Source organism: Aethalodelphis obliquidens, unplaced genomic scaffold (genome assembly GCF_003676395.1).
Source record: "Aethalodelphis obliquidens isolate GAN/ISIS:26980383/991018 unplaced genomic scaffold, ASM367639v1 scaffold77, whole genome shotgun sequence".
Taxonomy (NCBI): domain Eukaryota; kingdom Metazoa; phylum Chordata; class Mammalia; order Artiodactyla; family Delphinidae; genus Aethalodelphis; species Aethalodelphis obliquidens.
Genome location: NW_020838021.1, coordinates 116,093 through 142,558, shown reverse-complemented (window position 1 = coordinate 142,558; position 26,466 = coordinate 116,093). Strand labels below are relative to the sequence as shown.

General features: G+C 50.1%; 2 protein-coding genes and 1 long non-coding RNA gene across 6 annotated transcripts in view; 1 reads left to right on the top strand and 2 right to left on the bottom strand.

The window, feature by feature from the left end:
- ELF4 (E74 like ETS transcription factor 4) overlaps positions 1-233 on the bottom strand; it is a 38,883-nt gene extending 38,650 nt beyond the window's left edge. For 2 of the 3 annotated variants that reach the window (XM_027092362.1, XM_027092359.1), the window contains exon 1: positions 13-231. The gene's annotated coding sequence lies outside the window, so the exon portion shown is untranslated. Of the gene's footprint in view, positions 1-12 lie in introns of all 3 variants that reach the window. The other variant, XM_027092364.1, reaches the window with a different exon arrangement.
- On the top strand, positions 8-9,933 carry LOC113612465 (uncharacterized). Its single transcript, XR_003429861.1, has 2 exons — positions 8-111; positions 9,276-9,933. It is a non-coding gene; the product is annotated as an uncharacterized LOC113612465 (long non-coding RNA).
- Positions 9,934-14,212: 4,279 nt separating this feature from the next.
- AIFM1 (apoptosis inducing factor mitochondria associated 1) overlaps positions 14,213-26,466 on the bottom strand; it is a 28,070-nt gene continuing 15,816 nt past the window's right edge. For both annotated transcript variants that reach the window (XM_027092295.1, XM_027092296.1), the window contains exons 7-16: positions 23,523-23,607; positions 22,783-22,859; positions 21,759-21,867; positions 20,898-21,005; positions 20,486-20,574; positions 19,886-20,026; positions 18,117-18,259; positions 16,537-16,661; positions 14,795-14,991; positions 14,213-14,478 (exon numbers count right to left, since the gene is read on the bottom strand). In XM_027092295.1, coding sequence (XP_026948096.1) covers positions 14,407-14,478; positions 14,795-14,991; positions 16,537-16,661; positions 18,117-18,259; positions 19,886-20,026; positions 20,486-20,574; positions 20,898-21,005; positions 21,759-21,867; positions 22,783-22,859; positions 23,523-23,607 — 1,146 coding nt within the window. In that variant the 3' untranslated portion in view covers positions 14,213-14,406. The remainder of the gene's footprint in view (positions 14,479-14,794; positions 14,992-16,536; positions 16,662-18,116; positions 18,260-19,885; positions 20,027-20,485; positions 20,575-20,897; positions 21,006-21,758; positions 21,868-22,782; positions 22,860-23,522; positions 23,608-26,466) is intronic.

Sequence of the window (26,466 nt, the reverse complement as noted above, 5' to 3'; positions counted from 1 at the left end):
CCCGTGACTCACCTCGGCGCCGGGGCAGGCTGGTCCGGGCGGGCGAGGCGCAGGGCTCTCCCACACGTCGCGCCGCCAATGGCAAGTTGGAGGGCGAGATGCAAATACCAGGTGAGACGGCGGCGCCCCTGATAAAACGACTCCGGGGAGTGGGGTGGAGTGCGGGGGGAGCCGGGTGGACGCCGGGGAGGGTCAGGCCGAGGGAGGGGGCGGCGGGGGCGCCCGGGGAGGGGGCGCGAGCCAGCGGAGACCTGCAATCAGACAACCGAGCGAAAGGGGAAATTGCACTAGAGACACACACGTCCCCGCAGGCGGCGGCTGGGGCGGGCGCGAAGGAGGCAGGGCGGGAGGGAGGGAAGAGCCGGAGGGAGGGACCGACGGGAGGGACCACGGGCGGGCGGGGGGGGAGGGCGCGAGGGAGGGACGAGGCGTCTTGGTGGAAACAGCGCCCCTCCACCCCCGGCCCGCCGCGGTCGCCAGCACGGCAGGGGGAGCCGTGCCAGGGGCCCGCGCGGCCTCTCCTTCCCCTCCCGGCTCGCTCGCCCCCGGGGAACCGCGAGAGCAGGACTCCCGCGGAGCCCACTTCGCGCTCCCAGCGCCCCACCCCCCACCTGGCGCGTTCCGGGGCCCGCAGCTCCGTCCGGGAAGCCCCTACACAATGCCTCGTAGAGAAAGCCGCTCCATTCCCGGGGGACTCTGGATGGCTATGTCCGGCCCCCTTGGCCTGCGCGCTCCACTCGCTTGACGCCTTTGGCCCCAGCCCTGCGCTCCAGATTATTACTGAGCGCCTGCTGTGTGGAGGACCTGGCGTGAGGGCGGGCCGAGCGGGTGGGTGAGGCCAGGAGATGCCCAGAGGATACAATTCGGGAACGATATGCCAGATGCCGCGGAATCCCTGGCCAAATGCTCGTGCACTTGGCGCGACTGGAGAGTTTTGGGGATTTCTTAGGGAAGTCGAGCTTAGGGCTCCGGGTGGGGGAGGCCAGGAGGATATGAATCCGGGGAAGGATTGGGGGGAGAGGGGCTGGTGCAGCAGGTGCAAAGGTAGCCAGAGTTGGGGTGCTGGGAAAAAGCTCATGCCCCTTTCTGTCCAGAGCCAGGCTGCTCTGCTTGAGGCATCTACTTGAACCCCAGTCTCCCATTCTGCCTCCCCCTTACCCTCTACTCTGACCTGCCCCAGCATCCTACCAGCCCGCACCCTCCTCCGTCCCACAGCTAGGAGGTTCTAGGAGGGAGTTGGCTGGGAATTCTCACTTCTTATGGCTCTGTATGGTCTGGAGGAGGGGCCCAGCCAGGCCTCAGCCCCGCATCTACCACCCGGGCAGAAAGCAGCAAAGCGGAAAGGGCCCCATGGGAGGAGGGCTCTCTGGGGGGTGGGGGTGGACCAAGGGCCTGAGGTTCAGGGACCTGCTCAGCCACCAGCATCTGTCTGCTTCCCCAGCCTTGGTAAAGGAGAGGCCCTGGCACAGGACTGGGGAGCAGAAGTGGTGGTGGATGATGGTGGTGAAGGTAGCTGCAGATTACAGGTTTCTGGGGGAAGACCTAGGGGCTGGACTGGGGCACGGGGGCACCTTGAGACCTCTTGGCCACCTAAAGTTAAGTCCCTGAAATAAGTGCCGAGGGCAAATTTCCAGTTTTTTTCTCTTGTAAATGGGCACACTTTCCCCAGGGGATTCTGGATCAGGAGACACAACAATTTTTTGTTGTTCTCTTGCCAGGGAGGCTCCCCTCTCAAAATTGTGGTAGGTTCCAGTCATCCCTAAGCCCCCTTTACTTGACCTTCACACACACACACACAAACTCACACACACACACACACACACACACACTTTCCCATTTTGCTGAGAGTTCAGTGGTCTCTAACATCAGACAGACCTGGGTTCCTATTCCAGCTGCACCATTTAGCGGCTGTGTGTCTTTGGGCAAGTCGCTTAAACTCTCGGAGCCTCACTATCCTTATTTTTAAATTGAGGATAATAAGAATCTGCCTCCCAAGGCTGTGGTGAGGCTTGCATGAGATAGCCTGTGTCTGTGGCAGTGCCTGGCGCTTAGTAAGCCCTCAATAAACGTTAGCCTTCTTCAGCACCATCTCTGTCTCATCTCGTTTTCCCTCAACCCAGCTATCAGGAGAAAGTCTGCCAGGGCCGGAAGCTGCTGAGGACGAATGGTGGATGCCTCCTATGAATGTTTGTGGTTTAAACCAAGGTTGAAGCCTCAAGGCATGGAAGTGCCAGAGGAGAGGCCTTCCTCTTGGGACGGGCAGGGAGAGAGGACAGCACCGGGCCCACCAGCTTACGGTGACAGGCCCTGATGCCTGCCAGTGACCTGGAGCCCACGGCTGTGGGAATCCCATAAGTTCCCACCTTCCGCAGCCACTCGGAACTAACCGCAGCCCCATGATCTGGGAGTTGCAGCCAAAGCAAACCCCACCCCCTTGATGAAAACCTGGTGTTGCCCTCGCCTTAGGGAGCCATAGGCCACCTGAATGACCTTCCTGACTCCACGGCTCCAGGTCAGCCAGGCTGCCCTTCCCGATGACCTTGCTGCTGCCCAGCCCTTCCCCACCTGGCTCCCCGCTCTTCCACTTACCCGTTGGGTGAGCCCCAGCCAGGTGGGGCCAGCCGGCTGAGATCACCACTCCTGACGACAGGCATGATGTCTCTGCCAATGGCTCATTCCCTGACTTGGCAGGAATTCCCCTTCTCGAGTTGCTCGTGAATGCCCAGGCTGCGCCATCCAGCTCTCAGCCTCTCTCCTTCCAGCCCTGTTTCCCCCCCACACTCTCCAACCCCAACTCTGTCCTCTCGGGCCTCAGAACTGGGGTCCTCCTGGAAGAGGAGGGGCCTCCTGGCTGCCCAGAGCCTGTGTAGGGCCACCTCCCCACTTCTGCACTCAACTTGCCTTTCCACCTTGGCCACTTTCTCAGCTCCTCTTTGTCCCCTCTTTTCAGCAGTGCCTGCTAGCCTATGTTCTCCTGCAAATTACCCCAGGTTCTCTGGAAACAAGGTGGCTGGTTGCTTCCTCCCTCCCTTAACCCCTGAGCCTCAACAAATTCTATTCAAACCTGTGGCCAGAACAAAATACCACAGTGCCACAGCCTCTGTGGCCATGGCCTTTACTTTCCACCACAGACACATGCTAGAAAAGTTGCCTATCAATCAGACTTTCAGAATGAGAAGCATATTCAAAAGTCAGGAGAGAAGTTATGGTTTAAAAGGAATCCTCCCACCTGTAAAGCTGAGATGTCCCCTCTAATCCTTTCTCTACAGCCCGCAATCAATTCCTCTGTTGATATGTTCGACAACTCCAGATTTGCCTCTATTGGGTTGACATGACGAGGCCCTAGATAGATGCAAATGACGGACGGAAATCTCTAAGTCCCAGGCTGTGGCTGGGCATCAGAAGGAGCGTTTGTTCTGAAAAGATTGTTGAGTAGCTGCAAGATAGAAGAATTCCTTGGGATAGGTTATACCAGTGTGCTCCTTCCCGGGAGACGAGCAGATCTACTGTCTGGCACATACTGGGGGGTGACGGAGGTGGGGTGCCCAGGCCAAAGCACAGGCATGCTGGTGGGAGAATGTAGTTGGGAGCAACTTCCCAGATTATGACTTTCATCTGGCCAGCCACCTTCCTTGGCTGGGGCTCTTGGAAAGCCGCTTGGTCCCCACCCCTCACCCACCCCTGCTCTCATGCAAATGGAGAGCTTTACATTTCTCCTCCAGGCCTTTACTGGGACACGACCTGGCATCCTCAGAGCCCCTACAAAATTTCAGAGGAGCGCTGGGTTTCACTTTTTGGAGGGGCCAGACAGCAGCTCAGGGGCCTGCCTGGAGGGAGATGCCAGCCAGATATAGAAGGTGCCACGGGCCCTGAGTGAGTGCCCTGTGTCCACCCTGGGCTCAGCGGCTTCAGGGAGGCACTGTCTCCACTGCACGCACTGCCAGGGGAGCCGGCCTAATACTGTATTTGGGAAACAGATTCAGTGCCTCTGGGTTGGCGGGAGATTTGGAGGGTGGGTGTAGGGGGAGGGACCCAATCCTGTGGTTCATTTGCGAAAAATAAGGAAGAATTGGCTCAGGCAGAGTTCAGTAAATGAGGGCAAGCCCTCTGGAGGCTCTAATCCCACTGGTCCCTAGCCCCGATCTTGGGGCCTAGGCTCAGCCTGGAAAAGTCCCTTAGAGAAGAGCCGAGAGCAGGCGACTGCTCTGGGGCACCTATCAGAGGCAGCACAGCATCCAGAGTTTTTGGGCCACTGTCCAGTGGAACTAGAGTTAACCCCTCAACCCCCGACATCTGCTGGCCCGGCACCCATCTGGTGTGGTGGGCAGCCTCGCTGTGCCCCTCAGCCCTGCGGGGATTCCAAATGACACTCCAGAGGTGCCTCCCCTCAAGGCTGCAGGAAACACGAGTGGGCCTAGGGAGGCCTTGGCCCAAGGAGCTGCTGGTAGGGGGCAGGGCTCGAGATGGGGGTGCAGAGGGATGCCAGCACATGGAGGCCCTGCCGGAGGACAGCAGCGAGTGATTTCCCTGGCACTTGAGTGTGCTGGGGGACAGGGACACAAGTAGCCACTGAGCTGGGCGGTACCTCCTCAGATGGAGAAGAGGCTCAGGAGAGAGAAGGGGGCTCCAGTCATGTTGTATGGGGTGCTCGTGTTCTATACGGCGAATGGCGCCTCCTGGAGTTGTGCGGGAGAGGGCAGTAAGGACAAACCCAGGAGAGCTGGGGAAGGGCGCTTGAATGGATGGAGAGAAGACGAAGGGCTCATTTTGGAACACCAAGTGGGGGCACTGGGCCTGACTGCAGGTCCTCGGGACTGGGGATGCGGTGGGATAATGGGGAGGGGCTGTGAGGGAGACTTGGCTCCCGACTTCACCCACTTCACATCCTGCCAAGGGGCGGGTCCAGGCTGAGCTTTGTACCAGGAGGTAAAGGACTCTGCCCTTTCAGGATTGCCCCATCCCACAGGGAGGCAAGGACAAGCCTGAGGCGGGCGCTAGACAGAGGCCCGTGAGGCAGCACGCCTCACTTCCCCTACCGTGCCCCCATGACGGGGGGTGGGGAGAGGGTGGTGGTTGTTGTTGTTGTTGTTGTTGAATCCAGAAAAATACAACATTTAATGTCTATAAAGGTGCAGTATGAGTCATTTCACGGAATGTCTAGGCCCCTTCGCTGGCAGCAAACAAACTTTCCAGCCCTCTTTTGAGGAAGCCATCCAACTGGGCTGCCGCTGCTCGTGTGTGTGTGACAGTGTGTGAGTGTGTGTGTGGGTCTGTGTGTGGGATGGGTCTCTGGAGGGCCTAGCCTGCCTATGTGTGACTCCGTGTGTGTCCCTCAGATGTGAGCGAGGGTGTAACCATGGCCAGTGTGTGCATACACACACACACACACACACACACACACACACGGGCTCGACTCTTGGATGTGAGTGTCAAGTCCCCTCGTGCATGCATGTGTGTTTGTGGAGGGCGTGTGCATGTGTGTGTCTGCAAGGCAGTGTGGTATGTGAGCCTGTGCGTCTGAGGGTGTCTACGTGTACATTTTTTCCTCATCGCTGCCAAATTATCTTCCCATCTCTCCCCTCACGAAGTGAAGGGCTGGCTGAGGGAAGCTAGCAGTCTAAGTGGGGGGGACAGCCGCGGAGGGGAGAGGGGTTGGAGGAAAACCAAAGCAATTCCACTCGTCAGAGGAAAGTGTCAGCCAAGGATGAAACTGAAACCGAGGCAGCAGCTCGAAGGCACCAGCACCCTGGGATTGTCCCCAGGCTTGGGTTCCTCCCACTCCCCGCCCCCCAAGCCGGCTGTGGAGATTAGTCAGCCTGCAACCTCGACTTGGGGTTGAGGCAGTGAGGCCGTGGTTAGCACGTGACCCCATTAGTGCCCATTATCATATTAACACAAATTAGTATATCAGATCCTCTCCCAGTCACCTAGTGGGGCGCGGGGCCAGGCTGGAGGGAGAGGCCACAGCTCAGGCCCTGCTCCGGGAGGAGAAGCCAGCATGTGGGCATCAAGGGAGGGGGCAGGCTGAGGACTGTGGCAGGTCAGGTTGGGGACAGAAAAAGGGGACGGGGGACATCAAACTTTGACAATACGATCCTTTTCCTAGGTCGTGCTCTGGGAGGAGACACTTTGGGGAAGGGGTTGGTAGAAAGGAGGGGGTTTCCAGGAATAGCTGGGCACCGCCCTGTAGGAAGGAGGCCCGGGCTCTGAGGTCTGGGCGGGAGACAGACGGTATTTCTCCTGGCACACAGTGAAACCTGGGAACGTTTAGGATCCTTTGGGTTTTTTTCCCCCCTTTCCTCTCCTTTATGGAAAATCCTTAGATAACTTTCTCAGATGGCTTTGGACATCCTGAAAGCAGAGGAGCTGGACTGATTGACGGAGGAGAAGAGGCACCCAGAACCCTAGTACAGGGCATAGCTTTTATATCTTGGCACCGATAAGGGAGACACACTCTATCCATATAGTTATATGTAAAGTTGTATCATGGAAAGAGCCAGCCACTGGAGCTTCTGGAAAGGGTGAGGCTGGAGCCCCCAACAACTTTTTTCTTTCAGCTTAAAGGTGTCTGGCCACAGGTTATTTTTGTGCCCTGATACTCTCAATATGTTAACTAACCAGCCACCACATAACCATGAACCAACATGGGAAGGTCAGCTGCATCATGACTACTAGAGCTCAGGGCCTGCACGGAGGTAGGGCACAAAGCTCTATCAACCGAGGCCAAGGTTGCAAGTTTGAGCCCCAGATGGGCCTCTTCGCTTTTTGTTTTTTACATAGTTGCTGAAGACCGGGTTGACAAGCATGGAATCCCTAACCATCGCCCTACACCTAGCCCAAAGCTGAGCCCCTACCCCTCATCTAGCACAAGCCCTGGTCCCAGACTGCACCCCAACGCCGGCCACAGCCTGTCCCTTTGCAAGAGATGCATCCTTGGTCTCAAGGGAGCCAGGCTGGAGAGTAGCTGCTCAGGGAAACCCACCCCTAACGCTGGAGAAGCGATTCAAACTTTCCATTCTACTGCCCGCGGGTCAAGAGCGCCATCCCCGGAGAGGAAACGCTGCCCATAAACCGCGATCCCTTAGCTGGAGGCGAGCCTCCCCGAGCTCTGCGGGACCCGATAGGTGCCCCGGGGGACCCTGAAGAAGCGCGCACCAGGCGGCCCCACGCCTGGACGCTAGCGTAGCAGGTCGGCTCTCCGAACTCTGCCGCCACTCGGGTGGGAGCGCCGGGCCCGAAGGACAGTGGGGGTTGTGGCGGCCCCTTGCGCCTTCCCCTCGCCATCCGTTTGCATGGGCCGCCCACCCTGCACCCCCGGGATTCCCCGCGGGGGCAGAGCTCCCCACCCAGACCCCCAGCAGCGCGCCCACGGCGCCTCAGCAGCGCCACCTACAGGCGGAACGCGCGCCACGTCTCGGGCCGAGGCGGGAACTGGCTGCGGCGGAGGAGGAGAGGGGGAGAGGTCGGCGCCGCTGCCCCGAGCGGTCCCCGCTCGCCAGCGGCCTCCTCGCGCCGCCCCGGCCCCGAGCGACCAGGCCAGCCCCGAACCCCGTCCCGTAGCCCCGCCCAGCGCTCCGACCTTCCACTCCAGCGGCTGCACTCCGAGCGGCCTCTTGCCCCGGGCGCCTCTTCTCGGGAAGCAGTGAAGTCACACTGAGCCCGATCCGCTGACTCATGAGAATCCTCCCCCCTCCCCGGCACACCCCTTGAAACTTCCCCTCAATCCCTTCTTTCCTGCCCACCCCCCTTCCTCGCTCCCCGTCGGGCGAGAAGGGGCGGGTTCGGACTCCCGGAGAAGGACTCGGTGGGGCAGCTGGGAGAGGAGCGGCGGGAGGGCGGGAGTCCTTGTGGAGACCACCAAACTCGGTCTCTGCCCCCCACGCCGCTCTGTTCTGGGGAACAACAGGTGGTGACCGGGAGGGCAGTGTACGTTTGCAGCTTTAGGCAAAACTCCCATCAAGGTATCCTTCTGCAATTATCCATCTCACGCAGTGAGCCTTGCTGCTTCAGGACTGGCTGGGGAGTTCACTTGGAAGCTGAGGTCTCTTTGGAACCTCCTGTTCTAGTGAACAGGCCAGCACAAGGGCTGGCGCCACCAAGGGGACAAAGGCGGAGTGCTCTGAGCTTTGAGCTGCCCTCCACCCCCTGCATTAAGTCAAGCTGACCAATTGCTGAGAGGTCGATGTGGCCTTTCTCCTAGAACTTGGTATTGGCCCAGGCCAGGTTGAGGTGGGGGTGACTTTGAGGTCAAGGATTCCCTGTTTTCACCACCAGTCTCTGCCCCCCACACTGTGCCACTAGTTTGAGGACTCCCACTGTAGTGGGAGACCAGAATCTCACTCAGGCTGCTTGGGATATTAGCCTCAATAAAGGTGGCCGAGGACCTCAGGCCTGGGCCAAGGAAGGCTTCACGCTGGCGGGGCTCTGCAGGCCTGCTCTGAAACACCTAAAGCTCCCCTTTCCCTCTGGACGGACAGAGATCCTTAAGCATCCTTTTCCACCTAGCAAATCACAGTGCTGGATTTTCGTTCTTTCCCTGTATGCAGTTTCCTTTTGTCTCTATGGTAAGAATCGGGTGGTGGAGCTTGCCAGCTTCCTGGCTCACTTGTCTCTGCACTTTGGGGCAGGGCTCTGCCAGGACCATGGCTAACGTGGAAATGACCATGGACTTAAGAGCAAAGGGGGCGTACAAGCTAGTTTCAGGACTTGGGGCTTATGTGGTATGAGGGGGGTTTTCTGAGCTAATTGTCTCAGCGTCAGGTTGAAAGCTGCCTGGGTTAAGGTGGCTGGTCACCGGCCAGCTCTGCAGGGTGTGTTTGTTGGGGACTGGGAGCCACTGAATGGTTGTGTAGGAATGTATGTGCTAGGATCATGGCTGAGCATTGTCTCACCATAAAGCCTTCCTGGGGAAATTCTGGGCTTTCATGGAGCGTAGTTTTAAGGCTGTTAAACTCTCCATGGAGAGCAAATCCGGCAAGGAGCGATTTCTAGGGGCCTAGGTCTAAATGTTACTTGCTGAGTCAAAGAAGAATCATAAGCCTCAAACTAAAACAAACAAATAAACAAAAAATCTGTTGAGCCAAAGGGACAGCAGAGGCAATGTGGGGAGACATTTGCCAAAGGCTTTAGGTCCCATTAGCATCTGCTATAGACTTAGAGATGAAAGGCAACTGAGTCCACGGAGAGATGAAGAAGCACCTGAGAGACTTTTCCATACACAGGATGTTAGAGCTGAGGGTGGAGGGATGATCTAGTCTGTTCTCTTCATTTCACAGATGAGGCCGCCGAGACCTAGGAAATTAGCTGCTCTGGGTCATCCAGGAGTGAGTGGCAAAGCTGAGACACAGATCCCAAAGAGCGCTCCTTCCGCTGTGCTCCCCAGCTTCGGGAGGAAGAAACACGGGCAGGGAGTACTTACTGGAACCTGAAGAAGAAACACAGGGAGAAGGAAAACAAGTGGGCGAGGAAGGAGGGAAAAGGAAGGGGCTGAGGAAAAGTGAAGAGGAAAAGGGGTGATCTCTTTGGGCAAGGAGGCTGGCAGCTCCATCCTCTGTATTCAGGATATTATACATATTTATTTAAGAAAACATATTCATGTTCTGCTCCTAGAGATGAGAGAAGTTACAAGCAGGGAATGGAGGAAGAAACACAATTTGGTCAGTGGAAGAAAAGCCTGGACTAGATGGAAGCAGAACAGTAAAGCCATCTGAGGAGTAACGAAGTTCCGATGTGAACTCACACATCATACTCCCAGCACTTCTGTTGCACTGATGGTTCCTGTTGACCCGTCTGTGTCCGCCACTAGGTTCTAAAGCCATTGAGGGCAGGGACTGTATGTTACTCATCTTCTTATCTCTGGGGCCTATTGGCCCACGGCATGCAGCAAGTTACGCAGTTATGTTTGCTAGCTGACCAATAAATCCATTTACGAACGTATGTGTGTATTCATAAATGCAACACCCATGTTGGGTGTTCCTCCAGAAGCATCTCCGTGTTGTGCTGCAAATGCCAAGAGAGCAGAGGCGGGAACCTGCTTGGGAAGCCAGACACCTCTGTCCAGGCACCAGATGAGACTCCTGGCCTTCTCCAACTGAGACACAGACCTTGGAGGCTCCACTGGGACCAGGTAAGGTCTTCAAGAAGGTACGAGACTAGGCAAAACTCACAGGTGGGCCTCCCGAAGGTATTTTGGCTCTTTGTCTCCAAATTTTCAATGCCCACCAGCCAAAGACCACCAGGGCACTCTTGTAGTCGAACAAGTTGAGTTCATTGCTCACTGCAGCGAGGGAGGATGCATGCCCTGGGGAACCATGGGGTGTCTCAGGAAGAGGGTGCTGGGAAGGACTTATTATAGGATTCAGGCCAGGTTGGGTGATTTGCGGGAGGGTTTAAGGAAGCCGGGCATTGCTCTGGATTGGATGCTGTCAGGGAGTGTCTTACTGAATCAATCATATCCAATAGGAGGGCAGACTGGAGCGAGGCTCAATATGTAATTGGTAAGGAAGCAGCAGTCACTTAGATTAGCCAGGACGGAGGGCGGTATTTGGTCATTTCTGTGGCTTGGGCAGTGTTCATATTTTTGCCTGCGTTCACACATGATTCTGGAGTAGTCTTGCTTTTGTTTCCATCCACCATGATCAGGGTGGCCTTGTACGATTCTAATGTCCCGTGAACCTGTTTACGTTCAACAGAACACCCAGGCCTAGTGGGGCGTGTTAAGCCAGTTTTTAGTGACACCAAGGCCTTGCTGACAGTCCCAGGCCAGCTTCCAGATGTCAGGGGCTGCGTTTCTCTTTCTCAAAATGTTCATTTTGAGATGATCCCTGTCTTCCAACCAGGGCTTGGCAGTCCAGAATTTAAATATTCAGACCCTCCCTATACTCTGACCCAGTTCACACCCATCTGTAGAACCAGCCAGGCAGGGGAACGTCATCACTGGCCTGAGCTGTGTGTCTCTGTGTGTGGTTCTGTGTACATTCGTCTGTGCCCGCCAGAAATTCTCTGATAAGATGGGAAAGAGGCCAGAGGCGGTCTTACTTCACCTCTGGGCCCTGCAGGACTTTCCCTCTGCCCAGAGAGCAAGGCACTGGAATTGAGTCCCAATGGTCTCTAGGGCAGCAAGGGTGCCCAGCTTTAGGTGGAGTCAGGGAAGGACGGAAGGGATATTGCAGCAGCCAAACTTGAGAGGAGCGGGAAAGGGAAGGGGTAGTGGTGGAAGGGAGGGGAGAGTTCCTTTGTATAAATGGGTCTCTAGAGGGGCTGCTGATTTTCCTTCAAGGAAGCAGCCTGCAGTAGGTCACTGTGGATTCCCCACCCCCCCTCCCTTTCGCTTGCTTTAAGCCTCTTGTCTCCAAAACAGGCCCTGTTGATTAGAACAACAAAAAAGTCACACACGTTGACCTCATCCTCCACTAAGAGGCTTACTCTGACCCCTTTCCAATCAAACACACTTCCTTCCCTCAGGTCCATTTCTCCAGCTAAAGTACGAGGACATCCCTCACCGTGCCTTACAGGTGGCCAGGCAAATGTTAGTACCATTGTGAAGCAGTGCCGAGGTACCACCAGATGTCAGTTGTAAAATGGCAAAGAAAAGCGAGGTTGAAGTCAAGTGGGTGAGCCCTGAAAGCTTGATATTTTGGCAGATCCCCAACTTTGCAGGGTGTGGCTAGCCCTGTACTGTGCTGCGCTGTGGCCCAGCTAATCACAGGCCAGCTATCGAGGGCCAAACCTCAGCTGGCACTGGTCGTCTGTACAGTCAGAAATTGGTCCTTGCGATACTTGGGGGCCTAAACAGGTTAAATGCATCCTGGGTAAAGTGGCAAGTCGTGGCAGTGGGTGAAGTAATGGGGGTCTGATAACCTGGATTACAGAGAACTGAGGCTACAAGGCAGAGGCTCACTCTTACAATAAGCCCTGTTATCTAGCATCATCCAACCAAGCAACCAAGGGCTTGGTCAGCACTTTGCCAGGGTTTTGGGGGATGGCGCATGTTGTCCCCATCCTGAGAAAAAAGTCTCTGCTCTGGGATAGCTTACAAACAATTTAGGGAGTGAACACTAATAATGCAGAGAACGACTTAAAGAACAATCAAGTTCAAAGGCAGTAAGTGCAATCGAAGTTCAGAGATGAAATCATGGGCGGGCACTAGTCCAACTGGTACTACATCACCATGGTGGGATTTCATCTGGGCCTTGAAAGATGAGCAGGATTTGGATACGTAGAAGGGAATAGGGACGGTTTCCAGATGTGAAGAGCACAAACAAAAGTTTAAAGGTGGCAATAAACCAGATGTATATGTGCGTATGCACATGCACATGAAGTTGTGGCAGAGGAGGCCCGCAGGGCAGAGTGGGCTGAGGTCAAGAGCGCTATGGAAGGCTTCGGACCTGATGTGATTGGTGACAGGGAGTCAACGTACGTTGGTCACCAGGAGGTAGGGTGGGGGGATATGGACCAAGTGATGCTTTAGGAAGTGATCTAGCAGCAGTAGTTGACAAAGGACGGATGCTCTGGCTGATGTCCATTCTTGGTGTGTATCTTCCTGTGGACACAACTGAGTACATTATACTTCTGCGTTCACATGTCTGCTTTCCTCACTGACACCAGGAGCTCCTTAAGAGAAGTGGCCATGTTTTCTCCACCTTCCTCTTCTGCCATCTACCTGGCTCGTTAGTAGGCACTCAGTGAACACTGAATAGAAGAATACATCCTTTCATTTTAATTAACCGAATTATTATGACATTCCATACAAGGATGACAACTGTCAAAGAATTAGACTAAATTGTACCTGATACTAAAACAAGGCAAATCACAATTCGATCTTTTTAAAAAATGATTTGTGAAACATTTTAGGATCTTACAGCTGTAAGATCTTTGTAAGCAGCAATTACTGTATAATAAGTCCCGTTTCACAGGATACTAGATGAGTTTTCTACTTACATTATGGACTTAAATATGTCATGCCTCAGATTATATTTCACTAAACCTGTATACATCTAGTAAGAACCTGTTCTAGTACAGCTTTTTTTTTTTTTTTTTTTTTTTTGTGGTACGCGGGCCTCTCACTGTTGTGGCCTCTCCCGCTGTGGAGCACAGGCTCCGGACGCGCAGGCCCAGCGGCCATGGCCCACCGGCCCAGCCGCTCTGCGGCATGTGGGATCCTCCCAGACCGGGGCACAAACCCGCGTCCCCTGCATCGGCAGGCGGACTCTCAACCACCGCGCCACCAGGGAAGCCCTAGTACAGCTAATTCTTAAAGTGGACATTTGTCCTGTCCTAGTGTTCAGAAGGAATTTCATTGTAGCTGCAACTCCCTTTAAACAAACCCAATATCGAAAAAATCCAGCCTGGTAGTAATTTTCTCTTTAGAAGAAGATTCACAATAGGACTCTTGAAAGTAGTAAAAATTTCCTCTTAATTGAAATAAGATTTGATTTTTAAAAGTTAAGTAATTTGAAATGCAAAAAATGAGTTGATTTATGAAACTGACTTCTCTTCCCAGGAAATCATTTGTAAAGTGAGTCATGCCTATAAGCCTATTTGAGATAAAAGGGGTTAGGAGAGGGCAGATTTCTAGTTTGGGGGACAGCGGGCGGAGGAGTTGAGAGACCACAATCCCTCAGAGTCAGGCTCCAGGCTTAGCCATGAAGCAGGTCTCCGAACCTTCGTTTCCGTCTTCAATAAATGTCTTTTCTGCCCTCCCCTCCCAAGACCAGTTCAGTTCTGGGCTGTGGGGGTACACAGGGGAGCTGTCCCAGGTAGAGCAGAGTCTAGTCCACATGTTTATGTGTACACTCATTCAACGATTCACTAAGCACCTACTGTGAGCCAGAGCCTGTGCTCAGCTCTGGAGAGAGAACCATGAGCAAGACAGGAAAGCCATGGTTCTGGCTTCCAGGAAGCTGCAGAGCAGCAGGGAGACATGTAAACAAGGAACAGGCTTGGAAGGATCAGGAAAGTCTTCAGAGACCGGGACGTTCCCCAGAGGAGGGGAGAGGGGTCAAGTGCTGTGGGCAGAGGTCACAGCAGGTCCGTACAGGAGGTCTGGAGGGGTGAGGGAGAAGTTCAGTGAACTGAAAGAAGCTGAGAGTGTGGGGCAGGGAGTACAAGGCCGAGGAAGATGATGCACTTGGGAGTGGCTCCAACCGACTTGCTCTCTAATATGCACACTTTCCTCCCTTCACCCACTTGCTCCCTTTCAAAGAGAAGAGAATTTAATTTAGAAGAATCAGGTTTTATTTAATGATGTGAACATTAAGAATTTGCCTACATGGATGAAATATTCACAAAGGACTTGATTATTCACACTCATACATACAGAGGAAGTCTGCTGAATAAAAAACGCTCCTTTACCCATCCAAGCTGCTGTCGGGGACAGCAAAGGGCCTGCCTGTTCCACAGCAGTCTTCAGTCTTCATGAATGTTGAAAAGCTTTGCTACTTCGTTGAGATCTTCATGTTCCTCACCGTCCTTAATGATCTGAGGGGCAGAGGAACAAGGAGCGTGTGGGCTGGGCCGCACACCAGGGCAGCCCGGGCCAGTCGCCACTTCACACTGGGAGGGAGTTGTGGGAATGGCTTTCTACGAAGCCCAAGTGAGCATATGCCAATGCCCATGCTACCCAGCCATGTCCCAAGTGAAAAAGAAACATACCCGAGCCAAGGCGATACCTTTGTTCTGCTCAGGCACAGTCTGACCTGGGTGGACAGTGCGTGGCAGGACGTCTGACGAAGTCGCAGGGACGGTTTCCGCCCACACCTCCCATCTTTCTCTCAGAGCTCTGACGGGCACCTACCTTCCTTGCTATTGGCATTCGGTTGAAGATGTTCCACAGCACGATTCCCACCACCACTTTGTCCCTGAGGTAGAAGATGACGCCTTTGCCGTAGTCCTCCCCTTGGGCAGGGGCCTGGGGGACTACAGGGTTGCTGGGAGGAAGAGTGACTTCTGAGGCCTCAGACTCTGTCTCACTCTCTGATCGGATACCAGTCCCTGTAGCCAATCCCCAAAACAAACAAGCAAAGTCAAAACAAAAGAAAGTCAGTTCTTATGAGCTTGGAAATTCTAGAAGGCAAGTATCTTTCAACACCTGCTTCAAGCTGCTTCTAAATGATTTGTTTTTCTATGCCACCTCAGTAAACACTGGCCTATTCCAGCCCCTCTCCACTGACAAAGCCAACAAAAGCTCTTCCTTGCCAGCTCCTGGGCACTGGGTCAGTCTGACCCCAAACTTCCTATCTCATTTTCAATTTACACTATGGATATTTCCTGGGATCTTTTTTCAAACTACAGAAGACTTGCTCTTGTCCCCTGAGAAACATTCTAGTGCTACATGGTCAGTACAACAGCCACTAGTCACATATAGCTATTCTAATTAAAATTAATTCAAAATTGAAGTTTATTTTAGTTAAAATTAAATAAAATGTAAAATTCAGTTCCTGATTTGCACTACCCACATTTCAAATACTGAAGAGCTACATGCGGCTAGTGGCTAATGTACTGGACAGAGTAGAGGCAGAACACTGCCATCATAGCAGAAAGTTCACTTGGATGGCACTGCCAGAGACACTCTGGCCAAAGCAGAAGGCACTTCCATATGGAAGAACCATATGGAAGTGTTTCCTCCTGTGCAGGGTGGTGGCAACAACCTGGGGAGAGGGCATTTTGTCTTCTGGGAACAACCAGGCTTCAAGTAATACTGCCCAGTGGAGAGAGTAGTGACCTGTAGCTTATAAACACCTACTGTATAAGTCCCTGGGTCCCCCTCCTGGATCCACTTCCCAGGAGAGGTCTGAATTAAGGAGTGGGTATATGTAATCCACTTAGATTACACAGGAAAAGGACCTCATATCCATCTAATGTCTTGCTTTCTCCTTCTTAAAGAACAGCTTGTCCTTGAAATGCCTCTAACAAGAGGACACAGAGGTTAAATAACTTCAGCCAAGGTCACGAAGGGAGAGAGAAGACACCTAGGAGTTAATGAAAGAGATGTGTGTCGGAGAGAAGTTCATTCCGAGAGGTGCCTCCCGTCTAGAGAAAACCCGCTATTAAGATCTGACAGATGGAATTAGAGGCAGCTCAAGGACTACTCAGCCCAGTTCTTCACTGTTCAGGGCCCAAGGAGGGGAGCAGGTCCCAAACTAAGGTTCTCAGACCTAGTTCTTGGGATCAGCAAAAAAAAAAAAAAAAAAAAAAGCCATTGAAAAAGTTCAGGTTTTCTTCATCACGCAGGTCTTCCTAGTCCCTCGGGACAAACTAGACTTACAGAGTCGTCGAGTTAGCCACCGTCCAAGAGTCCAAGAGTCTAGGACGACACCCACAATCCACAATATCTATGCTTTGACCAGGATACCTGATTTTGCCAGCTCTCAGACCACTAAAGAGTGAGGACTTCGGGTTTGGTTTATTTTAAAGCACAACGTGAAGAGAGGCTTTCACTGACAGTTCCCTCTGGCCAACACAGATACCCCTTGTTCAGGAGGATTTGGACCATGGTTTCTCAACACTCTTCCAAGAGAAGTGGTTGGGCTTCCTTACCTGACTGCTCTGTGGCAGATTTGGGGTTGTCTTGTGCGGTTGCTTTTGCAAAAACGCCGACTGTGGGCAAACTACTGTCCACAAGACCAATAGCTTCATAGCCAACATCGGGGCCCAAATCACTCCTAAGGAAGGAGAGAGAAGAGGGTGTTCTGTCAAAGGACTGTAAAGGATGGTGCGGTAGAGCGTTTCCGCTAAGGCACCGCACTTTCATGCCAACCAAAGAAACTGGTATGTGCCACAGCAAGAGACACGCCAAACTGATCTGTCGCCTGCTAGGACATCTGGGGACAATTGTGAGAAAGCACAATTATTCCAAACAGGTTTTATTTTCCTAACAAGCCACTATGCATATCACAGATCCATACAATGATCTATACTTTCTTAAATTTAATCATTAATTTTTACCATATCACATTTGGGGGGGGTGGGTTCCCCACATTTACTATTCACTACCTTCCTTTACTCTTTTTAAAACTGCCTTTTTGAAACTTTGAAGAGTGCTCCATATTTATGGAATCCAGAATCTGGGGTATTTTGTGGTTTTATTAACTGACAATATTTCCTCTTAGCCTTCAATTTTCAAGGCTAAAGTGCTTTCTATAAAGTGGCACCTTCACTCACTTGGTCATTTTATTTTCATTGTTCTTCTTGGAAACTTTTCCTATCATCATCATGCTGTTTTTAATATGCTAGGAACTTCACAGAATACTTGTGGCACAGACACACTATGGTTTTGTAATCATCCAAGCTACTTGAGATATTTTGTTTCTTGTGCTCTACATTTTGTTATCTTCTTGGCCACAGAAGCTCACTGGACTGGTGTCTTCAGGGAACAGTCTACAATGACTTCTTGGATTCTGTCCCTGGAACCTAACTGATAATTGTACAGCTATGAACTACTTTTTTTCCTAACTGCATTATCTTACACGTGTTGACCCTGAAAGCCATCTGTTATGTTTTTTGCTGCCCACTCATGAAACTGTGTGTGAACGTCTTAAAATGTACTCCCATCAGCTGAGAATTTCCCCAACAGAAACTGCTTAGAGGCTTCTGAAACCCTGAAGTTTTATGTACCCCATCTTTCACATCAACAAGATGAGAGTGGGCCAAACAGGGCCAGCTCCAGTATTCAAGAATGTCCATTGAGAACTTTCTACTACCCAGAGAGCTGCCTATATACGTCTGACTCTGAGTTGCTGATCTTAAGGGTTACATATGAGTGAGCTGCCTTTTTTGTCAGTAGGTTGGGCTCAGCAGAATTAGCAGCAAAGAGCAAATAAAATATACTGCTGTCTGTATCTAAGAGCACACTTTTGTACTACCTACTGTAGCTCGAACTCTGAGCTATTTTAGCAGAAGTGCTGATGCCATTTCCATTCATTCACCTAGTCTAACTTATGTCAGATGGAACCCTTTTGCCAGAAGATGGCTCGGGGGTAGGATGCGTGGACACGAGATGGAATTTTTTCACCCTCTGTATGAAGCTAACTGGCCCACCAGGAAACCAAAGCATATAACTCTGGTTCCATTAATTCTGTGTTCTAACCAATTGAGTCCTCAAGGCACAAAACTATTACCAGAACATTGACTGATGCCAGTACGGCTTAGCAGCTCCAGTCATATTTTCTCCAGCCAATCTTCCGCTCACAACAGCGTGATCGTGGTGCTCCACCCGCCTCCTACCCAACTTTATATCGTAGAAACATGCAGCGTCTCCTGCCTTTGGAGACAAATACATTACATGAGCACATGATAAAAAAGCAAGTTAAGGACAGAACATACACTTTGGGGGCTCAAAAAATGCTTGTGATGTTAACTAATGATTTCCAACCACAGGCCAGAATCATACCTACACTATCAAAAACAGTTGCGCTTCCATTTTTACAAAAACCATTCTATGCTTCCACAAAGCTACCCTGAATCGTCCATGCTCCAGCTTACACCTATTTCTTCTCATTCTGCCCTCAGCAGAAACAGGATATTTAATAACCATGATCTGCAGAATATTCTTTCCTGTGTGGAATCCAGTTTTTAGATGTGACTGCCTCTTACGTAGACATCTTTTCCAAGATAAAATTTTTTTGGTCATTCACTATTCATTCATTAATTCAACAAGTATTTACAGAATACTTACTCTGTACAAAGCATTATACTGTCTGGGCTGCAGAGACACGCCTGACATAGACCTTGCCCATGAGGAGTGTATAAGTGAGTTGAGGAAGGCGTGGCACTCTTCCTCACTATGGTGTACCCTGCCAGAGGTACGCAGTGAGTGAGCTCAGTGTTTCAAGCAGAGAGAGAACCCCCGGCTGGAGGTGAACAAGGCCAGCTTCACAACGGATGTGGTATGGGAGCTCTCTCACCCTTTGTTCATCTTTGTGGCTATTCAGACACCCCCAAAGCAACCTAAAAATCCAACATGTGAGCAATGGCGAGATAAACTCTGAAATCCACCTAATGGAATATTATACAATCGTTACACTGCTTATGGAATCTGAAGCAATGTGGAAAAAAACTTACATTCGAATGTTAAGTGAAAAAGAAAATACAAATGTTTATACGTAGTATGCTCGCCATGACTGTCTACAACAAAGAAAAAAACTATGCGCGAGAAAGTGAAGGGAAGAAACTACACCTAAACATCAGTGCTTGCTGCAGGGGAATGTCCCTTTCTCCTTTTTGCCTGTGTTTTTCATACTGAGCATGTATTGCTTTTATAACAATTTTTTAAAATCCAGTACACTGTAACTTTTAAAAAAAAAATCTTTACGGGAAAAACACCCTGCAAAGTTCCTATGTCCTCAGTTGCAGAGTCCATAATCAAACACAATACACTTGTAATGATCTAACAATAGGGAAATTACCTCATGGTTCCTACATACTATAGTCTTGTTTGTGTCATAACAGATTTTTAAAAACAGCTAAAAATAGTACTCAAGGAAAATGAAAATGGAGTAATTTTCCTTTCCAGAGAATGTTATAAAACTGCCTCATCCTCCATTCCCTGGACTCGTGTTCAGGCAAGGGAATAGCAAATCAGTCTGAAAGCTGCGCACACGCCCGCCAGGGTCATGTTGATGGCTGCTGCCAACAGTGGAACCAGGAGAGACCTACTCCTGTGGGCACGAACACTGTTCATTTCCTTTTCCATGAGCCTGCGGCATGAGGCCAGACCTGATCTCGTAAACCAAGCAGTTCATGAGTTTCTGCTCTCCACCCTCAGCTTCCAAACACGCTGACCCTATTTGGGTGAGCTGCTGCCGAGCCTTCGCACACCACCGGGCAGACCTGCTCCCAGGCCGGGACCAAGGCACCGTGCCTGGTCAGGCTGTCATTGCACACTTACCACCCAGATGTTAGAGCGGGCCTGGAGCTCTGCATTTACACGGAAGCCACCAAAATCAGAGTCTATCTCCAGTCCGCCAGTCTTGGCCAACTCAACATTGGGCTCCAGGCCCACGGCTGCCACTATGTGGTCAGTTTCTACCTGAGGACAAAAAGAATTCAGTCAATTATTACAGTTTCCTCATATGCCTATGAACCCAGCGACTGTAAATCACAGTCACAAAAAAAATCACAAAAAATCGGGGCTTTACAAAAAAAAATCATCGGGTAACTCTGGTCAAAAGATTTTAAGTTCCATTTCATAAAGTGCCACCCCTCCACACACATACTCGCTACCATCTGAACAGAAATCTGCCACCCGAGGAAGGCCTCAAAAATCTGTGACACACATAGGAAGAGGCTATGGGAAATGGTTCCCAGGCGGCTACTCTGGCTCTCATCATTCTTCTTTTAGCAAAAGACAGTTCATTAAGAAAATTATGACAGGTTAATGGTGACTGCCAAGACAACTAATCTACTGGTATCAAATGAAGGAGTGAGAATGAGGAAAGGGCAGAGCAGGCTTGGAAGGTGTTCTGGCAGCCTGTCTTCCCCTCCTTACCTTCCGGCCATCTTTCAGCTTGATGAGTAACCTGCCACCGCCAACTCCAACTGATTGCACAATAGCACTGGGTAGCACCTTAACCCCCTCTGTAAAGGCAAACGAGACCTGAGGCTGAGCCAGTGAGCCTACCACCTTCGTGACAACCAGAGAAGCTGATGAGGGTAATCATTAGTACGTAGGCAGCCTTGGAGAGCCACAGGCACCCACGCCCACAGTTCACTTCCAGCACTTCCAGGAATCTGGTGTGTCAGATTCAGAACACCTACATGAAGCTGGCTGACATGAGAATGGTGGAAATTTTCATCGGGCAGTTGGTAAGGCTTATGGACAGGGGGTTCCCAAAGAAGCAAATTTTGCCTTAGTCTTCACTCAAGGCAAGAGTGGGAGCATATGGAAAGAGTGTCTCTACCTTGCCTGACTTTTTCCATGGTCCAGTTGCTGAGGTATTCGGGGAGGATCTTTCCCATATTTCCTTTCTCAGGGAAGAGCTGAATCACTTCTGTGCCCGAGGCTCGAGCTGGGAAGAAGAAACAGAGTAGGTATAGTGGAGGCAAAAGTCAATCTTAGAAGACAGGAAGAGAAGTAAAGGAGCCGCAGGCAGCCGTCTACTAAACACAGGGCAATGCCGCGACCCAGGCCAGAGCGCACATTTGTGGGGCACTAGGGCACAAGGGCATCCACAAGGCAAATACAACAGATGCCAGAACTTGTCCCTGGATTCAACTACGTACTGTGAACTCAGTGCACTTACAGTTAGGCTTACACAAGTGCATTGCAAGCTCTGAATAGTAAGCACCCTCCCGAGAAGATGCCCTGATTTCACACAGCTGAAAAATAACATTAAGAAAAAAATGGTTGCCATGAAACATTCAAACTGGAACTAACAGATCTGTCAAGCTGGGAACCATCATGTATCTGAAAGAAGTCTTTGACTTTTACAGGGAGCAGCAGTTCAAAGATACATACAGTTCTGTAGTCTACATTGCCCCTACCATCTTAATAACTCACTTTCCTTAATATTTTATTTCTAAGGAATCCTGGTCTAGAGGAGAGAGGAAAGGAAAAAGGAAAGAAAGCGGCACTGCTCAGCTGCTCAGATGACAGCTTTTCGATCACTAAGGCATCCCTCATCAGACCTAAGCTCAGTGATTAGTTTTTCACCATGTAAACCTTAATCAAACTCTTTCTACTGATCCTGGTAAATGCATCTCTGAAAAGCATATGATATAAGACCAGAGAAAGAAAATCGAGGTCACTCCCCAATACTCACCCTTTCGGCCAAGAGCACAGGCCAGTTCGCTACCAAGGAAGCCCCCACCGATAATTGTAATCGACTTGACTTCCCGGGAAATCTTCTCTAAGGTTCTAAAGTCTTCAATCTGCAGGATCACACAAGTTTAGTCCATTGATTTCCCAAAGGGGCATAGGATGATAATACCAGGAAATATTTTTGCTAAATCCTTGACAACAATAATTTGCACACAAAATCTTCTCCTTGTATAAAGTGGCTCAATTACAGCCTCTATTTTATTGATGTAAATTTCTTTCTCCAATGTAACACTCTTTCTAATAACAGTGGTTCTCAACTGGGGGCAGATATACTCCCCCTCCCCCAGGGGACATCTGGCAATGTCTGGAGACATTTTTGGCTGTCACAACTAGAGTAGGGAGATACTAGCTGAAGCTAGTAGGTAGAGTCCAGGGACACTGCTGAACACCCTACAATGCACAGGACAGCCCCTCACAACAAATGGTTATACGGCCCAAAATGCCAATAGTGCCAAGGCTGACAAACCTTGTTGTATCAAGAACTTAAAGGACAGTACAAACCTTTTCCGACACCCATAGCAGTGGCTGAAAATTTTCAGCAGTTTTCATAAGTAAAGCATGGTGTTAAGAAGCAATCCCCCGCTTCCTTTTTCGCTTAGGTACTCTTAACTTTTCCCCCTAAAGTCTCCACAATAGCACTTGCAGTGAAAAATGCCAAGAGGCTATAAGGAGTTCCAATGACTCAAATGCATCAGGAGAAAACAACTATGGAAGGGCAATCGAAGGAACTACAGCAAGCAATAAAAAACACTAAATCTGTTTTTCTCCTAGGAGCTCAAAACCCTTGAGTGAGGTATCTGAGGTGCAGAGAGAGGAAGTGACTTGCTCAAGGCCAGATAACAAGCCTGTAGAAGAGCCATAGTTAGAACTTCAATCTCCCAATTCCCGGGTGGGTACTTGGGGACCACAAGATTATGCTACCTCTTCAAAACCGCCACAACGAAAGCACTAAAGCTGACAATTACCTTTCTGAAAAGTGTTGTTCTACTCTTCACCTCTGCTCCAGCCCTGTCAATGGCAGACAGACTTCTTGGCGTGCCTCCTGGAAATAAGAGGAGAAAAATCCTTTAGCCCAACGAGCAGGAGCTAGCCCAAACAATCCCCCCACAAAGGTGGTGCTGTGGTGTGTGCTGCTGGTGTCACAGTGGCATCAACAGGATACAAGGCTTTGTCTTCCCTCCACTCGCCCCACAGTGGGCTTTAATCAATTTCCTTTGAAAAGCAGATTTGAGAGTATCTCTTCAAAGGGCCCACCATTCCCACATATGGCCAGAAGCCCTCACTTTTTGCTCCTGTTCTCTTCTACTTTTTCATGAGGATTCACCAGAAAGCATGGCTATGTTTGTTTAAGCAACTGCATCCTTCTCCTCTCTTGATTTCTGATTGGAACTGGCAATGAAGCCATGAGGTTATATCACTTTCAGGACACAGGGCAGAGGGCAGAAGGCAAAGGCTAATAAGCAGGGAGAGAAAAAAGAAAGGCAGTCCTTTTCAGTACCCATCCGTCATGCCTTTACCAGAAGAAACAATACGCATAATCCAGACAGGCAACTGATCAGATGCTTGTAGTTAGCCAAGCTTTGCACCAAGAGAAGACACCCACTTCAGAGTCTGGGTTTCAGTTTTCTTAAGATTAAGTAATGCCTTTATACTAAAACTTGAATGAGCTGTATCAGGGAATAAAGCCATCTCCAGAAATACTCACCTGTTGCAATCAAGCACTTTTCATAGGTTATTTGAGAGCCATCATTAAGTTTTGCCACATTGCCTCTCACATCCAGCTGTACTACCTGGTACAGTCAAACACATACACACACAGAAAGATAGAAATTGGCTTTAAAATTTTTTACTGAGATATACAACATAAAATTCACCATTTTAAAGTGTACAGTTCAGTGGGTTTTAGTATATTCATAAGGTTGTGCAACCATCACCACTATATAATTCTGGAACATTTCCATCACCCCCCAAAGGAACCCTGTACCCATCAGCCCAATGAGAAGAGTTAGTTCTTGACCTAAGGTGATCCGTAAGAAACCATTTCTAGGTAATCACTGGCACTACAGTTTCTGGTACCCAGTTTCTTCAAGTAGTCATAATTTCCTAAGCAGCCAACATTAGAGTTAAGTCCCTACTGTCCCAAAGTTCCTGCCCAATTTGTGGAAATGGAGAACAGGGACAGACTTTTCTGCCTGGCTCTTTGGGACCCTTACATCTTTAACAACTCTCCTACATCCTCAACAGCTTTGCAGGATGCTTTCTCCAACTTCTAGCTTTCACTAAAACTGAGCCCGTTCCCCCCGCCCCCAGGAAAGCTCATACACAGAGACTGCTTGCTCACCCAAACTCCTCCCCATCACAAGGAGAGGGTGTTGGCTGCTGGTGGTTCCAAGTTATTCTTGTACTATCATCCCCTCTGAAGGACACCGACATATATCCCTACAAACCGGTGTTATCCAGCCTCCTCCTGGTCACTCCTCATTCACTGAAGTCCTTGGCAGCTGGCTTATACTTCTCCTCTGAGCCACATCTAGAATCCTATCTCTTAAACTTCTACTTCAAACATCTCACTCTTTGGTCACAATTTTCCATCCTTCCAGCTTTCTCTCGGTTCCACAGTCACCTATCCTTGCTTTTGATTTTCTCCATTTACCCAGTGGGCTGTTCCATTCCAACTAATCTGGGCCAGTAGTAGATCATCCAAACTGTGCTCTTGCCAGCATCCCTAATTTCCTTGCACCCTGCTCCTTAGGGTGAAAAGCTTGAGCTTTGCAGTCAGAGAGACTGGGGTTCCTGGCTCTGCTCTACTCCTTATGAGCAGTGAGACCATTCATTCAAGACATATTTATTAAGCACCTAGTATGTGTCGGGCACTGTGGTAAGTGCTGGGGACACAATGTTGAGAAAAACAGACACCTTCCTGCCTTCAGAGTGTAGTAGCCAAGACAGACAATTTAACATGTACTACAATCAAGAGTGAAAAATCAAGTGAGAAATGCTCTAAGAAGGACAGTACAGGTAGCGCTAGAAACATATGCCAGGTGCACTCAATCGAGTTTTCCAGGGTGGAGGGGTGGGGGTGGGCAACAACATAAACTGAGATTGGATGGGTGTGCAGCTTCCCTAGCCACCTTTGATTTGTCCTGGGTAAGATCCCTCTTCAATCCAACCCCTGTACTCAACCCTCAAACTGCTCACTCTCAGATAACCACCTGGTGTCCTAGTTTATTGCAAAAACAAGTAAAGCCATCAGATGTGATCTTCCTCAGCTTCTCGTACGGATTCCCACCTCCCAACGCCCAAATAATAACTTTACTTCCTTTCTTCCAGCTTCTGGGATGAGGTGGCCTTTCTGTTCTGTTTCTATGACTGACCCCCATCCCTTTCTTTCTCTCCCAGAACATTCCCCTATTAGTCACCTGCTCATTCCCCCATCTCTCTCCTGACATCCTACCCCTCAGCCCATTGACATGTTTAAGTCTGTCCCATCCTAAATGTCCCACCTTTGATTCTATGTCCTCCTCAAGCTTTTGTCCAATGTCATCTCCGTTTTGTCATTTAAACTTTCTGAAAGAGAAGTTTATCTTCTTTTCTAACTTCACAATGATATCTGAACACCTAAATGTAATGGGTCATTTTATGATTCTTTTTTTAGCAGATTCTTTTGCTGCGGTAATACTATGGATCACATCCTGCTTCTTGAAACTCCAACCTTGGCCCCTGCCCTGGGTTTTCCTCATCCTATGCTTTTAGTACTTCTTTCCTAGTCTCCTTTTTGGACATTTTTTCTTAAGCCCGTTTCCTGAAATTTGGGTTCCTCAGGGTTCCATCTTTGCCTCACTCTTTTTCTGACTACCTCAGTTCTCCACGGGAGGCCTCACCTACTCTCATCGTTTCAAACCCTACTCACATGTGGATGATTCCCAAATCTGTATCTGAGCCCAGAACCCTCCTCTGAACATTACAGTCATGTATCCAACTGCCCTTAGGACATATCCACACAGATATTCCATTTAATACTTAACAGTCCAAAATGAAATTTTATGTCCCCCTTAAACTAGGTCTTCCTCTTGCAATGTCTCTCTCAGCTGGGGGTGTACCACCATCTACCACACAAGCTGGAAATCAGAAAGTCATCTTTGCCTCCCCCTCTCCCTCACGTTCTGCCTCCAATCAGTTGCCACCACGCCCTACCAAGTTTGCCTTTTTGCCGTCAGTCTGTTCCCTGCTCTTCACCACCTTTCTGTTAGGAAGCTATACAATGATATAATTAAGAGCTTGGGCTCTGGAATCAGAATTCTCCATTCAGAGAGATCTGGGCTCAAATTCTGTCTCCACCACTTATTAACTATGTGATCTTGAGCAAGTTACTTAACCTCTTTTTCATCTCAATTTCTTTCTCTATAAAATGAAAATAATAATAGTACCTACTTCGTAAGATTATTGTGAGGGTAAAATGATGTAATACACGTAAAGCACTTAAAAAAACTATGCTTACTTCATCTTCTTCATCATCATCATCATCACCACCACCACCACCACCACCACTACTGCCCTAATTTGGGCTCCCATCATCTCTCACCTGGATTATTATAATCGTCTTCAAAATGGTTTATCTCTAATCTTGTTCCCCTGAAGACCATCTTCCT